The 17,685-nt window shown below is 42.9% G+C and overlaps 1 protein-coding gene across 2 annotated transcripts in view; it reads right to left on the reverse strand.

Annotated features, from left to right (window-relative positions):
* Positions 1-17,685, reverse strand: part of KNTC1 (kinetochore associated 1) — a 221,818-nt gene that overhangs the window by 150,033 nt on the left and 54,100 nt on the right. For both annotated transcript variants that reach the window (XM_073676226.1, XM_073676227.1), the window contains exons 15-18: positions 17,198-17,263; positions 13,677-13,752; positions 2,924-3,049; positions 2,721-2,810 (exon numbers count right to left, since the gene is read on the reverse strand). In XM_073676226.1, coding sequence (XP_073532327.1) covers positions 2,721-2,810; positions 2,924-3,049; positions 13,677-13,752; positions 17,198-17,263 — 358 coding nt within the window. The remainder of the gene's footprint in view (positions 1-2,720; positions 2,811-2,923; positions 3,050-13,676; positions 13,753-17,197; positions 17,264-17,685) is intronic.

Below are 17,685 nucleotides of genomic sequence, written 5' to 3' on the forward strand. Positions count from 1 at the left end.
TAAAGGGAACACTCTAACACATCCTAGATCTGAATGAATGAAATATTCTCATTGAATACTTTGTTCTGTACAAAGTTGAATGTGCTGACAACAAAATCACACAAAAATCAAAAATGGAAATCAAATTTATTAACCAATGGAGGCCTGGATTTGGAGTCACCCCCAAAATTAAAATGGAAAAACACACTGCAGGCTGATCCAACTTTGATGTAATGTCCTTAAAACAAGTCAAAATGAGGCTCAGTTTTGTGTGTGGCCTCCACGTGCCTGTATGACCTCCCTACAACGCCTGGGCATGCTCCTGATGAGGTTGCGGATGGTCTCCTGTGGGATCTCCTCCCAGACCTGGACTAAAGCATCCGCCAACTCCTGGACAGTCTGTGATGCAACGTGACGTTGGGGGATGGAGCGAGACATGATGTCCCAGATGTGCTCAATCGGATTCAGGTCTGGGGAACGGGCGGGCCAGTCCATAGCTTCGATGTCTTCATCTTGCAGGAACTGCTAACACAATCCAGCCACATGAGGTCTAGCATTGTCTTGCATTAGGAGGAACCCAGGGCCAACCGCACCGCATATGGTCTCACAAGGGGTCTGAGCATCTCATCTCGGTACCTAATGGAAGTCAGGCTACCTCCGGCGAGAACATGGAGGGCTGTGCGGCCCTCCAAAGAAATGCCACCCCACACCATTACTGACCCGCTGCCAAACCAGTTATGCTGAAGGATGTTGCAGGCAGCAGATCGCTCTCCACGGCATCTCCAAACTCTGTCACGTCTGTCACATGGGCTCAGTGTGAACCGGCCTTCATCTGTGAAGAGCACAGGGCGCCAGTGGCGACTTTGCCAATCCTGGTTTTCTGTGGCAAAAGCCAAGCGTCCTGCACGGTGTTAGGCTGTGACCACAACCCCCATCTGTGGACGTCGGGCCCTCATACCACCCTCATGGAGTCGGTTTCTAACCGTTTGTGCAGACACATGAACATTTGTGGCCTGCTGGAGGTCATTTCGCAGGGCTCTGCCAGTGCTCCTTCTGTTCCTCCTTGCACAAAGGCGGAGGTAGCGGTCCTGCTGCTGGGTTGTTGCCCTCCTACGGCCCCCTCCACGTCTCCTGGTGTACTGGCCTGTCTCCTGGTAGCGCCTCCAGCCTCTGGACACTACGCTGACAAGACACAGCAAACCTTCTTGCCACAGCTCGCATTGATGTGCCATCCTGGAGGAGATCCCACAGGAGACCATCCGCAACCTCATCAGGAGCATGCCCAGACGTTGTAGGGAGGTCATACAGGCATGTGGAGGCCACACACAATACTGAGCCTCATTTTGACTTGTTTTAAGGACATTGCATCAAAGTTGGATCAGTCTGTAGTGTGTTTTTCCACTTTAATTTTGGGGGTGACTCAAAATCCAGGCCTCCATTGGCTAATAAATTTGATTTCCATTGATGATTTTTGTGTGATTTTGTTGTCAGCACATTCAACTTTGTACAGAACAAAGTATTCAATGAGAATATTTCATTCATTCAGATCTAGGATGTGTTATTTGAGTGTTCCCTTTATTTTTTTTGAGCAGTGTACAATTTTTTTTTTTTTTTTTTTTCCACTTTCCTACACTTTTTTTTTACTTTTACACTACGTCCCACTATGGGACTTTCACTTTTTGCAGCCTGATCGGCTGTGTAGCATAGAGAGCAGCAGCTCCCTATGCCACGCAACCTGTCAGCGCTGCACACAGGGAGATGTTACTTTGGTCATGCACTACGCATGACCAAAGTAACTTCCTGCATCCTGGTGACCCGGATGTTGTCATGACGACATCGCTAGACGCTGGAGAGGAGGTAAGTATCGGCGCTTACCTCCCCACAATGCTGTGATCGACTTCGATAGCAGAATTTCGGGGGTTAATGTGCCGGGAGCGGTGCGGAACCGTTCCCGACACATAGCACTGTCAGCTGTGACAATCAGCTGACACCCGGCGGCGATCGCCTCGCACCGCTTCTGTGCGTAAAAGTACGTAGCTGGTCCATAAGTCCCAGGGCTCAGCTACGTACTATTACTGATTTGGTCGCAAATGGGTTAATATTTGGTCATTGCACTTGTTCTGGAGGCTACATGGTTATCACCATATTTGCATTTGAAGTACCTTTGAACAAGCACTGTTGATGGTGGAGGACACAGGCAGATGATTTTGCAGGACTGAGAACAGCTAAGGAATTGAGAGGAAGGTAGGAGGGAGGTGAGCAACTAACTTCCGTATAGAAATCAATGGGCTGGAGAGAGGTGGCTGGTATCTCAGGCGTTAACTCCTCAGCCTGGAATTTAACTATTGCATAATTATAAGCCATCTACTATGTAAGAGAAAAGCTCTCATAGCAAAGGAAAGACAGCAGATAGAAAGAGCAAGTCAATTGCATATTTTTATGCTAACTAAAGCTATTTAATAAACATGAGAATACAACTTTAAATCATTTCTCCAGGAAATTTATAGTGATAACCTACCCCAGGATAGGTTATTAATATCAGCTTTGTGGGGGTCTGACACCCGGCACCTCTACTCATCAGTTGTGTTCAGCCACAGAGCAAGCTGTATTTAAACAGTCCTGGATAACCCCTTTAACTTAACAGTTAATTGGAGGCGTACTTTAATAATCAATTGTAGAAAACATCCATCTACTTTAAAGTTCAATATCGGAAAAAGAAAATCTCCAGTAAATCGACTTACTCTGGTCTTTGCATAATTCAGCATCTCAAATGCGGTTTCATAAGAAGGCCATGGGGCATTGACACAGTACTGGATCACAAAATTGTCATCCTGAGCAAAGAAAAATATGAAGAACATAAAGAAAAACAAACATCATGAAACAAAATCAATTCATAGGTGCACACTAGATGGAAAATTGTAAAAGTACAGTATGGTTTACATACCTTAATTTTATGCAAATTGACTTTAGCCTCATCCACAAGTTCCTGCCAGAGGCCTTGGCCATAGCTGCCGACAGATGCTGATGCCAATTTCTCCAGTACAATATTCAGCTTTACTTTATATACAAGCTGAGCGAAATGAGAATTTCTTTAGACAAAACATATATATTCTACTTGGCCATTATTAAAAGTGTTCATTTTTATCACCCTAGTTGTGAGCTTAAGAAAACAGGAAGTGAAAATCAATTGAGCCTACTGAAAGGGGACCCATCACCTCCTGAAAAACATCATAATGGAAAAAGGAGACCAAAATCTAAATTTTTTTTCTCCAATATACATTTAGGAATATTAAATAATACCTCCTACAAAATTTATTGATAATAGCTTTAGTCCTTTGAGAAAGAAAGGCTGAAGACGGGGATTCTCTGCCATCTCACTATTTCACATGTGTGTTGACTTCCTGCATCTCAACTATGAGACAGCAGTATGTGGGGGAAGAATGGAGAGTAGACTAATAAAAATTCAATAAATCCAGGGGATTAGAGAGCAAACTAAGTGAGCTTTCACATGGCGTTCTGTGAACCCATTGGGGCATACGTCCTAAAATTCCCTGCAACATGGGGCCATAGACAGCAATGGTGACGGCAGAGCGAATATGCAGTCTATGGCCCCCATCACAGCATTCGTCCAGACCCTGTTTTGAGGGGAATTGTAGGACCTATGCCCCGACAGGGACACAGATCGCAATGTGAAAGCATCCTAACATATAAAAAACATAAAATATATACTTTATTGATAATAATTAAAATTAGAAAAATTAAACACTGCAAAATTCCCAAAACGGTATTGTACTCATGGGCCAAAGTGGTAAAAAAAGACATCCGCAAATACGCCAAATCAAAAATAATAAGGCAATGTGACAAGGGGTAAAGATCAAGGGACACGGCGAGGCAAGAAAATAACTTCCTATTCACTAAAGAAAGACCCTAAATATGACCCTACCTGGCCACAGAGGTTGGACCCTAGATAAGCATGCAAGACAGGTGACCCAGCTCACCTTCGTCTCACCTTAGGAAACCCTAGAGAATAATCCTCATATGGATGGACTCCCCTAAAATAAGGAAGACAGAAACAACATCCATACAACATAAACAACAAGGTGATTATCCCTGAATGTTGCAGATCCACGGTACAAAAACCACGGGGATATCACTAAAAAGGACAAAAGAGACTCCATATAGCTACCAATGCACCACAACCTTGACACGTTTCCCCATCATTGGTTCTGGTTCATCAGGAGGATTTTGTACCATTATTTCTAATGCTTGATGGGTTACTTTTTGATTATGGTATATTCTGGTGTAACAAGGTAATTTGGTAGCAATAATAGCACCTTATATCTATTTTCTTAGATTTTCACACTGATGGCACTTTATTCTAGTGTTTTAATTTTTCTACTTTTAATTATCATCAATAAAGTATATCTTTTATACGTTTTTTTTCCTATATGTTAGTTGGAAGAATGGAGAATGCAGCATGTAACAGTGGAGGCGCCGCTCTCTACATGTACCGAATGTACCGAGGGGGAAATGGCGGGGGGAGTGGAAATTACAGTGGGTTTTGCGCACAACCTGGTAAAGTGCAAGTAAAACCTACATTGTTATTAAAATTCTGAAAGTACCTAAATTGATAGAGACATATATTTTAGAAAACTCATACTTTCATATTAATTTTTTATGTTTTTCTTAAAAACAATTAGGACATTTCATGGCTTTTTTCATTTTAACCAAGCTACATCCTGAGATGGGGGCTAAAGTGCTGAGACCTCTTCATTCCTGAGATATGAGCTTGTAAAGTTTATAAGTACATTTTCCCTTCAACTTCATGGGCGGTAACAGATTTTTCAAAGGGAAGTGTACTTTTTCCCAAATAATAGTATGCCCCATCACCTGTATTAGGTATGGAGCGATGTACATTACCAGCGCTGCTTGCATGACGATGTGCACCAAGTCCAGCTCCTCTGCTGTCCTCCTACATCAACCCTGCAGGACCAGGAACTATTGAGAGGGGGTTTCTCAGCCACATCAAATTGAGGATCCCTGTATTGACCGTCTCTGGGAGCTTATTCTGTATTTTTCACATCTGTGAGGCCTCTTGCTTATCTCCCTCTAAGTAATGGAGCTTTGTGGTAGCATGATTATTAGTGAGTGGGGGAGGGGGGGTCTGTTTTTTCTGCAGGGCATTGTAGCCCCCAGGAAGGAGCAGAGTGGTGGTATTAAGTACATTTTGTGAGCTATGATGATATAATAATAATAATAATAATAGTTTATTTTTATAGCGCCAACATATTCCGCAGCACTTTACAAATTTTAGGGGGGACTTATACAGACAATACAGAATAAGCATATCTCACGGAGTGAGGGCCCTGCTCGCGAGCTTACAGTCTATGAGGAAGTGGGGGAGACACAAAAGGTAAAAAGTACATATATTGTATAATGCAGCCTTGATATACTGAATAGGATAAATAATAATACATGGACTGGTCGCCAGCCAGTATGTGTGCAGTCCTGACAGAGGCTTTTATGTGCATGGTTGGTTTGAACCCGAAGTTGAAGATTTTAATATGGGGGAAAGCTGGGATGGACAGAGTGTGTTTAGGTGATACGCCAGTCTAAAGAAATGTGTTTTTAGGGTTCGCTTGAAACTGTGGGTATTGGGAATTAATCGAACTGTCCTGGGTAGTGCATTCCAGAGAATTGGCGCAGCACGCGAGAAATCTTGGAGACGGGAGTGGGAAGTTCGGATTATGGAGGATTTTAGTTTCAAGTCATTTGCAGAACGGAGGGCACGTGTAGGGTGGTAGACTGAGACAAGGGAGGAGATGTAGGGGGGTACTGAAGCATGGAGCGCTTTGTGGGTAAGCGTGATAAGTTTAAAACGAACTCTATATTGGATGGGCAACCAATGCAATGACTGGCACAGGGAAGAGGCATCTGAGTAGCGGTTGGCGAGGAATATGATCCTGGCTGCTGCGTTCAGGACGGATTGGAGAGGGGAGAGTTTAGTAAGAGGGAGACCGATTAGTAGAGCGTTGCAATAGTCAAGACGAGAATGAATAAGAGCGACAGTAAGAGTTTTTGCCGAGTCAAAGGTGAGAAAAGTCCTGATTCTTGAGATGTTTTTGAGGTGTAGATGACATGAACGAGCGAGTGATTTGATGTGAGGAGTGAAAGAAAGATCTGAATCAAAAATGACCCCAAGACAGCGGGCTTGTAGCTGGGGAGTAATGGTTGAGCCACAAACGGAGATGGCAATATCGGGCACAGGTAGATTAATGGAGGGAGGAAAGACGAGTAGTTCAGTTTTTGACAGATTCAGTTTTAGGTAGAGGGAGGACATAATGTTAGACACAGCAGAAAGACAATCACTGGTCTTTTGTAGTAATGCAGGGGTGATGTCCGGAGCAGAGGTGTATAATTGGGTGTCATCAGCATAGAGATGGTACTGAAAACCGAATCTACTGATTGTTTGTCCAATAGGAGCGGTGTATAAGGAGAAAAGAAGGGGGCCTAGGACTGATCCTTGAGGAACCCCGACAGTAAGAGGAAGTAGGGAGGAGGAGGAGCCGGCAAAAGACACAGAGAAGGAGCGGTCAGAGAGATAAGAGGAGAACCAGGAGAGAACCGTGTCCTTGAGGCCAATAGTGCGGAGCATAGTGAGGAGGAGCTGGTGATCCACAGTGTCAAATGCTGCAGAGAGATCCAGGAGAATCAGCAGGGAGTAGTGACCATTAGATTTAGCTGTTAGTAGATCATTAGAGACTTTAGTGAGGGCAGTTTCAGTAGAATGTAAAGAGCGGAAACCAGATTGTAAAGGGTCAAGAAGAGAGTTGTCTGAGAGATAGCGGATTAGACGGGAGTGGACCAGGCGTTCCAGGAGTTTAGAGATAAAGGGAAGATTGGAAACAGGTCTGTAGTTGGCTGTGCAGTTCTGGTCGAGGGATGGTTTTTTAAGTAATGGTTGTATGCTGGCGTGTTTAAAAGAAGAGGGAAAGATACCAGATGAGAGGGAAAGGTTGAAAATTTTAGTTAGGTGAGAGGTGACAGCTGGAGCAAGGGACTGAAGGAGATGTGAGGGAATAGGGTCGCTGGTGCAGGTGGTAGGGCGAGAAGATGCAAGGAGCCTGATCACTTCATCTTCCGTGACTGGTTCGAAGTCAGAAAATGAGCAAGATACAATGTGGCGGGGGGGAGCATGCATAACATTTGGGGATTGGGAGAAAATTTCCTGTCGGATATGGTCAATTTTTTCTTTGAAATAGTTAGCCAGATCGTCAGCGCTGAGGTCGGTGGTCGGGGCCTGTGCTGTTTGATTGAGGAGAGAATGAAACGTGTCAAAGAGTCGTTTAGGATTATTGGAAAGTGAGATGATGAGGTTGTTAAAGTAGGTTTGTTTGGAGAGGTGAAGGGCAGAGTTATATGTTTTCAGCATAAATTTATAGTGGAGGAAATCTTCGGGCAGATTTGATTTTCTCCACAGCCGTTCAGCGCACCTGGAGTACCTCTGGAGAAGACGTGTTTGAGGCGTGTGCCAGGGTTGTCGCCGTCTATGCCGAATTGTTCTTTGTGTAGGAGGTGCGGCTTCATCCAGGGCGCATAGCATTATTTTGTTATAATGCTTCAATGCAGATTCGGGACATGAGAGGGAGGAGATTGGGGCCAATGATGATTGCAACCTTTTTATAAATTTCTGGGTGTTAATGGCGCGTAAATTTCTATAAGTGTGGACGGTGGGAGTGTCTTGAGTAGAGTCACAGTTCTTGACAGAGAATGAAAGAAGATTATGGTCAGAGAGTGGAAGGGGAGAGTTCGTAAAGTCATGTACTGAGCAAAGCCGGGAGAAGATCAGGTCCAATGTGTTCCCGTCCTCATGTGTAGGAGAATTAGCAAGCTGTGAAAGGCCGAAGGAGGAGGTTAATGATAAAAGATGCGTGGCAGATGGGGAAAGAGGATCGCCAATTGGGATGTTAAAGTCTCCCATGATTATCGTGGGGATGTCGCAGGATAGAAAATTTGTAAGCCAGGCAGCAAAGTGATCCAGGAATTGACGGGGGGGACCTGGGGGGCGATAGACAACCGCCACTCGCAGGGAGAAGGGCCGGTAGAGTCTGACTGTGTGGGCCTCAAAGGACGGGAAGATAAGGGAGGGTACAGGGGGGATAACCTGAAAAGTACATTTTGTTGAAAGAAGCAGACCAACACCTCCACCTGATCTGTTGTCAGGTCGCGGTGTATGAGAGAAATGTAGGCCACCATAGGAGAGAGCTGCAGCGGCGGTGGTGTCCGACTGCTGGATCCAGGTTTCAGTGAGAGCCAGAAGGTTGAGGGAATTAGAGAGGAAAAAGTCATGGATGTAAGAGAGTTTATTACAAGCTGAGCGTGCATTCCAAAGGGCACAGTTGAATGAGACAGAAGATATGCAGGGAATATTAATGAGATTAGCAGGGTTTCTGAATGTAACAGGGAAAGAGTTAGTGTTATTATTACTGGAGGGTCCTGGGTTGGGAGAAATATCACCTGCGACTAATAGAAGGAAGATACAGAGAGTGAGCAGATGATTGAGTGATTTGTGAGAGCGTTTCCTGCGTTGTATGGTGGGAATGAATGGATCTGCGTGGTATAACATTGTGAAGAGAGCATGACAACTGTACATAGGAGAAGAGAGGAGTGAGGGATTAATATGGATGAAGTGTGCCGCATTTGTGGGTGAACGGTGAATGTGGATGATTGTAGCAACCAGAGTATAAATGGCACAGATACAAATGGTGAATACTGTTTGCCAAAAAGATGACCTGGAAGCAAGTTTGTTTAATTGTCTTGCATGTCTTACCTGTCTCCTGCCCTGTCCAACTGCCATTTTCTAACTGCCAGGGCACTTTGCTAAATTATGGCACTTCGATAAAGTATGCATAAATGCTATATGCATAAATGCCCCCGCATAAATGCCTCCCCTTAACTAAGTCTCAATATATAGGGACGTATCTGCTTAGATCTGCACAGATTTAACTCATTAACAATCAATCACTAGCTTAAAAGACAACAGGAGACTATAAAGTGCAGGGAAAAAAAAAAAAAAAAAACAGACTAGTAAACTCGGCATGGATCATAAACTCTTAAAGTAAGTGTGATGACCTTTAAGTATCATGGAATAAAAAAGCTAGAGGAGTGAGAAAATATATACCAGAAATTGATAGGCTGCAGAGCATTGCATGGAGATATAATGCAGTTTTCAGGACAGATCACACAAGCAGTGAAAAATATATACCAGAAATTGATAGGCTGCAGAGCATTGCATGGAGATATAATGCAGTTTTCAGGACAGATCACACAAGCAGTGAAAAATATATACCAGAAATTGATAGGCTGCAGTTTCAGGACAGATCACACAAGCAGTGAAAAATATATACCAGAAATTGATAGGCTGCAGAGCATTGCATGGAGATATAATGCAGTTTTCAGGACAGATCACACAAGCAGTGAAAAATATATACCAGAAATTGATAGGCTGCAGTTTCAGGACAGATCACACAAGCAGTGAAAAATATATACCAGAAATTGATAGGCTGCAGAGCATTGCATGGAGATATAATGCAGTTTTCAGGACAGATCACACAAGCAGTGAAAAATATATACCAGAAATTGATAGGCTGCAGAGCATTGCATGGAGATATAATGCAGTTTTCAGGACAGATCACACAATCATCATTGCCCATCAAAATGTACATAATACCACAGGTCTACTTTTGTTGCCTGGGGATTACAATGCCCTGCACAAAAAAAATAGCCACCCACTAGCTAATAATCATGCTGTCATAAAGCTTGACACCTTGGGGAAGATTGATCGTATGCCCCTGTACCTCCTGTATTAGGTTTAGAGCGATGTACATTGCCAGCAACGCTCCCACAAAGATGTGCACCAAGTCCAGCTCCTCGGCTCTTCTCCTGCCTCCACGCAGTAGGACCAGGAACTATCAAGAGTGAGTATTTATCAGCAGCGTCACGTTGAGAATCCCTGTTTTGACCTTCTCTGGTGGCGTATTTTGTATTTTCCGTCTCTGACAAATACTGCTTATGATTGGTCAGCATCACAGAGGTGAAAAAAGGACACACCCCCTGAGAGGAATCGGTTATTGTCCATGTGCTTAACCCCTTTACCCCCGAGGGTGGTTTGCACGTTAATGACCAGGCCAATTTTTACAATTCTGACCACTGTCACTTTATGAAGTAATTACTCTAGTTTTTTCGTGACATATTGTACTTCATAATTGTGGTAAATTTTCTTCGATATCACTTGCGTTTATTTGTGAAAAAAATGGAAATTTGGCGAAAATTTTGAAATTTTCAAAATTTGAATTTTTATGCCCTTAAATCAGAGAGATATGTCACACAAAAGAGTTAATAAATAACATTTCCCTCATGTCTATTTTACATCAGCACAATTTTGGAACCAAATTTTTTTTGTTAGGGAGCTATAAGGGTTAAAAGTTGACCAGCGATTTCTCATTTTTCCAACAAAATTTACAAAACCATTTTTTTAGGGACCACATCACATTTGAAGTCACTTTGAGAGGTCTTTATGACAAAAAATACCCAAAAGTGACACCATTCTAAAAACTGCACCCCTCAAGGTGCTCAAAACCACATTCAAGAACTTTATTAACCCTTCAGGTGCTTCACAGGAATTTTTGGAATGTGGAAGAAAAAAATGAACATTTAACTTTTTTCACAAAAATGTTATTTCAGACCCAATGTTTTTTATTTTCGCAGGGGTAACAGGAAAAAATGGAGCCCAAAATTTGTTCTGCAATTTCCCCTGGGCACGCAGATACCCCATATGTGGGGAAAAAACACTGTTTGGGCGCACGGCAGGGCTCGGAAGGGAAGGAGCACCATTTGACTTTTTGATTGTAAAATTTGCTTGAATAATTAGCGGACGCCATGTTGCGTTTGGAGAGCCCCTGATGTGCCTAAACAGTGGAAACCCCCCACAAGTGACCCCATTTTGGAAACTAGACCACCCAAGGCACCTATCTAGATGCATAGTGAGAACTTGGAACCCCTAGGTGCTTCACAAATTGATTCGTAAAAATGAAAAAGTATTTTTTTTTCCACTTTTTCATTTTTACGAATCAATTTGTGAAGCACCTGGGGGTTCCAAGTGCTCACTATGCTTCTAGATAGGTGCCTTGGGGGATTTAGTTTCCAAAATGGGGTCACTTGTGGGGGAGCTCCAATGTTTAGGCACACAGGGGCTCTCCAAAAGCAACATGGTGTCCGCTAACAATTTGAGCCGATTTTCCATTCAATTTGTTAGCGGACACCATGTCGCGTTTGGAGAGCCCCTGATGTGCCTAAACAGTGGAGCTCCCCCACAAGTGACCCCATTTTGGAAACTATACCCCTCAAGGATTTTATTAAAGGGTATAGTGAACATTTTGAACCCAGAGGTACGACACAGAATTCGATAACATTAGGTCATCATATTGAATAAGTTGTCATTACTCTTGAGCGCAAGTGCTCGCTACTTGAGTTTGCATCGGGTACTCAGGTATGCACCATGTATCACGGGTGCTCAAGTGAAATGCTCGAGTCCCCGCCCGCATGATTCACGGTTATTAGACACCCCCAAAAAAACATGCGGGGATCGCTCGTGCATGGCAGGCAATCCTCGTGAGGTTTTTTTGGCCGCAAAGCATATGGGGCGGAGACTCGAGCACCCGCGATACTCAGTGCATACCCGAGCACCCGATGCAAACTCAAGTAGCTAGCACTTGCGCTCAACACTAGTCGCCATATCGTCATCTTTTTTTTTTTTTTTTTTTACTTTTGAAAAAAAAAAAAACAACCCCAACCCCCACATTAGCACAACTCCAACCCCAGCCCTAGCATTTATTTTTTACGCCGTTCCTCGTGCGGTATAAGTGATGAGATTACTTTATTCTTCGGGTCGGTGCGATTACAGCGATACCAGAATCATATCGGGTTTTTATGATTGACAGTTGTCACACACTAAAAGACACATATTTTGTAAAATCTAGTTTTTGCATCGCCATATTTTGGCCGACAGAGTCATGTGATGGCTTGTTTTTTTGCGGGATGAGTTGACGTTTTTATTGGTGCCATTTTCAGGCACGTGACATTTTTTGATCGCTTTCTATTCCTATTTTTGGGAGGCAGAATAAACAAAAACCAACAATTCAGGAATTGTGTTTTTTACATTTTTTTTATTCTGCTCTGGGTGTGGTAAAATTGATAAGGTAGCTTTATTCTTCGGGTCAGTACGTTTACAGCGGTACCACATTTATATCGTTTTTTATGTTTTGGCGCTTTTACACAGTAAAAGCTATTTTATAGAAAAAATTATTCTTTTGCATCGCTTTATTCTGAGAGCTGTAACTTTTTGATTTTTCGGATGATGGAGCTGTATGGCGGCTTGTTTTTTGCGGGACGAGATGACGTTTTCAGCGGTAACATTTTTAATTATATTCGTCTTTTTGATCGCGTGTTATTCCATTTTTTGTTTGGCGGTATGATGATAAAGCATTGTTTTTTTGTTTGTTTTTTTACCGTGTTCACTGAAGGGGTTAACTAGTGGAACAGTTTTATAGGTCAGGTCGTTACGGACGCGGCGATACCAAATATGTGTACTTTTATTGTTTGTTTGGGTTTTTTTTTCATAATATTTATTGATGGGTACATTATATTTTTATTTTTAGTGGATTATTTTTTTTATTTTTTTTTTTTTTATATTTTTACAATTTTTTTTTTTTTTTTTTTTCACTTTTTCGGAGTTTTTTTACTTTTATACTTTGTCCCACTATGGGAGTTTCACTTTTTTTTATTCTGATCGCCTGCATGGCACAGGAATGCAGCACCATCCCTGTGCCATGCAGGCAGTCAGCGCTGGACAGGGAGAAGATAGTTTGGAGATGCACTACGCATGTCCAAACAATCTTCCTGCTGTCTGGTGACCCGGATGTTGTCATCACGACATCGGGTCGTCATGGCAACACCCGGGAAGCCGCGGCAGACAGCGCTGGAGGCCGGAAGAGGAGGTGAGTATACCGATCACCTCCCCTTGCCACCGCAATGCTGTGATCGCAGCATTGCGGGGGTTAATGTGCTGGGAGCGGTGCGGGACCGCTCCCTGCACATAGTACTGGGTGTCAGCTGTGACAATCAGCTGACACCCGGCGGCGATCGCGCCCGCACAGCCTGTGTGCGCGCGCGATCGCGATGATGTACTAATACGGGTCAGGCTCTTAAAGCCCAGGGCACTGACGCGTATTAGTATGTCATGGGCTTTAAAGGGGTTAAAGGGAAAATTTACAAGCTAATATCTCGGGAACTAAGAGGTCTATTACGAAATGGGGGGGGGGGGGACGTACTCAGGATGTAGCAATTGGCAATTGAAAATGTAAAAAAAAATTTGTGAAAGATTCTCTTTAAGTGGCAAGTGTAATAAAATTCTTCCTTTTTTGATATTGGATAGAAGAGTATAGCACACCACATTACTTATAAAAAGCAACAAAAGCTGAAAATGACAAATGCAAGTGTGAATAGTGCCCAACTCAAGTACACAATAATAAACTCTCAAAGCTACTCATCTTTTCATGTAGAGAATTCTAAAACGTCAATGCACAATTGTTTTGTTGAAGAAGTAAATACAAGAATAAACCAAAACATTAAAACTGTACCTCAACATCAAGAGAAAACTGAATAGCAAATTTTTCTGCTTCTTCAAATTTATGCTTATGCAATAAACGACTTAACCTAAAGGACAAATAAACAAATAATACATCATATTTAGGGTATTCTCAAAAGTAGCGGAAATTATGCAGATCTTTCTTCCATATAAGCAGACAAAAAAATGAAGGGGCAGCGTATTACATTAGCATCAAAGTGAACGCCATGATGCCGAAATATATCTGCAAATAAATTGACATTCGGTGTGGAGTTTAAGTCTGCTGCATTTCAGTTTTTTGTTTGGATGTTCATTGCAGATTTCACCCTTTTTAATGCATAAGGTAAAATTCAATACAAATCCATAACAAAATAAATTTTAGAACTTTTTCCACCCTATAATGTCAACCATAATTCTACGCAAAAAACTGAATGATGTCATAAATTCAAAGGGAAAGTAAACAAAGTATTAGTTTATAGGGAGTTTGTCAGTAGGATCAACCCTTCTAAGCCACAGGTCACAGAAAGTTAAATAAAATCATACTTTATCTCTGCAATCTAATGTCTTTTCCAGAGAAATCCATGTTTTTCTTAATATGTAAATGAGCTGTTAAGATCTATGGTCCGGACATAGATCTCTCTGAGAATCTGCCCCCAGAGCTTATTTTAAATGAAACATGTCAAAGTGTAATTTTTTTTTAACTTTCTGTGACCTACATGCCCATATAGAAGGCCTAGGCAGGTAGATCCTACTGACAGATTCCCTTTAAGGGTGTGCAGATTTAAACAACCATTTACCATATATATTCGAGTATAAGCCGACTTTTTCAGCCCATTTTTTAGGCTGAAAAAGCCCCTCTCAGCTTATACTTGGGTGTATACTTGAGTATATACAGTCATGGCCAAAAGTTTTGAGAATGACACCAAAATTATATTTTCACATGATCTGCTGGCCTCTGGTTTTTATTAGTGTTTGTCTGATGTTTATATCACATACAGAAATATAATTGCAATCATATTATGAGTACCAATAGGTTATATTGACCGTTAGAATGAGTTAATGCAGCAAGTCAATATTTGCAGTGTTGCCCCTTCTTCTTCAAGACCTCTGTAATTCTCCCTGGCATGCTCTCAATCAACTTTTGGACTAAATCCTGACTGATAGCAGTCCATTCTTGCATAATCAATGCTTGCATCTTGCCAGAATTTGTTGGTTTTTGTTTGTCCACCCGTCTCTTGATGATTGACCACAAGTTCTCAATGGGATTAAGATCTGGGGAGTTTCCAGGCCATGGACCCAAAATCTCTATGTTTTGTTCCATGAGCCATTTAGTTATCACCTTTGCTTTATGGCAAGGTGCTCCATCATGCTGGAAAAGGCATTTTTGGGCGCCAAACTGCTCTTGGACGGTTGGGAGAAGTTGCTCTTGGAGGACATTCTGGTACCATTCTTTATTCATGGCTGTGTTTTTAGGCAAGACTGTGAGTGAGCCGATTCCCTTGGCTGAGAAGCAACCCCACACATGAATGGTTTCAGGATGCTTTACAGTTGGCATGAGACAAGACTGGTGGTAGCGCTCACCTCTTCTTCTCCGAATAAGCTGTTTTCCAGATGTCCCAAACAATCGAAAAGGGGATTCATCAGAGAAAATGACTTTGCCCCAGTCCTCAGCAGTCCACTCCCTGTACCTTTTGCAGAATATCAGTCGGTCCCTGATGTTTTTTCTGGAGAGAAGTGGCTTCTTTGCTGCCCTCCTTGAAACCAGCCCTTGCTCAAAGAGTCTCCGCCTCACAGTGCGTGCAGAAGCACTCACACCAGCCTGCTGCCATTCCTGAGCAAGCTCGGCACTGCTGGTAGTCCGATCCCGCAGCTGAAACAGTTTTAAGATACGGTCCTGGCGCTTGCTGGTCTTTCTTGGGCGCCCTGGAGCCTTTTTGACAAAAATGGAAGCTCTCTCCTTGAATTTCTTGATGATGCGATAGATTGTTGACTGAGGTGCAATCTTTGTAGCTGCGATACTCTTCCCTGTTAAGCCATTTTTGTGCAGTGCAATGATGGCTGCACGTGTTTCTTTAGAGATAACCATGGTTAACTGAAGAGAAACAATGATACCAAGAACCAGCCTCCTTTTAAAGTGTCCAGTGATGTCATTCTTACTTAATCATGACTGATTGATCGCCAGCCCTGTCCTCATCAACACCCACACCTGTGTTAATGGATCAATCACTAAAACGATGTTAGCTGCTCCTTTTAAGGCAGGACTGCAATGATGTTGAAATGTGTTTTGGGGGTTAAAGTTCATTTTCTGGGCAAATATTGACTTTGCAAGTACAGTAATTGCTGTTAAGCTGATCACTCTTTGACATTCAGGAGTATATACAAATTGCCATTACAAAAAATGAAGCAGTAAACTTTGGAAAAATTACTATTTGTCTCATTCTCAATACTTTTGGCCATGACTGTACATAGTCCGATGGTGGATAGTGGGGAAGGTGGGGTTGTGGCGGAGGAGCAGGGCACACGAAGTAGCCGGCTGCTGCAGCTACCACGTGCGCCCGCTGCTAAAGGGAAATGAATATTCACCTTTCTCCACGCCCATGGGAGTGGAGAGGGGTCAATATTCATTTCTTTAATAGCGTACGCACAGTGTCAGCAGCGCCGCAGCTACAGTGATCCTCTGTGCATTCTCTTTAGTAGCGGGCACACAAGACAGCTGAACCACAGCGGGAGCTGCAGTGCTGCTGACACTGCGCGCACGCCATTAAAGAACAGGGATATTCACTCTTCTCCACGCACATAGTCCCGGCGTGGAGAGGAGAGAATATCCCCGCAGCTCACCTCGGCGTCTGAGGGCACATGGCAGTGACGTAATTCGCTGCTCAGATGCGGAGGCGAGCTTCTGCTGGCAGAACAGGAGCAGCGCTGGAGCAGAGGGGAGGAAGGGGAGTATGAGTGTTTATTTTTTTTTAATGTGTGCAGAGATGGGGGGGCATGCAAACCAGGATAGGGGGGCCATACATACCAGGATTGAGAAGAGGGGGGACATGCACACACCAGGATTGGAAATGAGGGGGCCATGTATACCAGGATTGGGGATGGGGGAGCAATGCATACCAGGATTGGGAATGAGGGGGCCATGCATACCAGGATGGGGAGATATACCAGTAGCTGTTGCATTTCCCATCCTAGGCTTATACGCGAGTCAATAAGTTCTCCCAGTTTTTTGTGGTAAAATTAGGTGCCTCGGCTTATATTCGGGTCGGCTTATACTCGAGTATATATGGTATTTCCAGTTCTTTATCTTTCTTTTTCAACCCAAAAAGATATTAGTTCATTTTTCAAATGAATTGTACAGATTATGGGTCACATTTAAGGTGGAAAAAGTTCTGAAATTTTTCTTCTTGGTATGATGTTTTTTTGCTTTTACATGACAAAACCTAGACGCTTTACAGGATTGTGTAAAGCATATGCATTGTATAAGTGTTTCTATGAACAAAATATGTTTCATTAACATTTTCCTATATATGGACGAACCTGTTCTCCGGTAAAGCTTCTGTTAAGCATCTCATTGCAAGGACCGTGACTGGAGAGTCGGGGGACCTGGAAACAATCATTAACATGAACATATATCAAAAAAGCTGAAAAATGAACCCATTAACAATCGATCTGTCAACATTCGAACACTTAATCATGAAGTACACGAGGGTGCTTCAAGCGGGTTCAGAAGCTGAGCCCGATCCAAACAGGGCAGATGCCGGTTGTTACATATCTGGCATCTGTTTTTTACAGCAGAGATTAGTACTGCCTCTGATTCCGCTGTCAATTATTGACAGGTGCTGCGATCCGGCCTGGGTGTATGTTCAGGCCCCTTCAGCACCCCTGTGATGCAATCTTGAGTTGCTGATGGGTTGCCATGATATCAATGGGCAGGTTGAAGACCTCTATGCCGGTCATGTTTTTTCTCCTGTTAAAATTTAAAAAACGTAAAAAAATATATATATACATACTTGGTATCGAAGAGT

Source organism: Phyllobates terribilis, unplaced genomic scaffold (assembly GCF_046119375.1).
Source record: "Phyllobates terribilis strain yellow unplaced genomic scaffold, ASM4611937v1 Scaffold_1__5_contigs__length_1240528914, whole genome shotgun sequence".
In the NCBI taxonomy this organism is placed as follows: Eukaryota; Metazoa; Chordata; class Amphibia; order Anura; family Dendrobatidae; genus Phyllobates; species Phyllobates terribilis.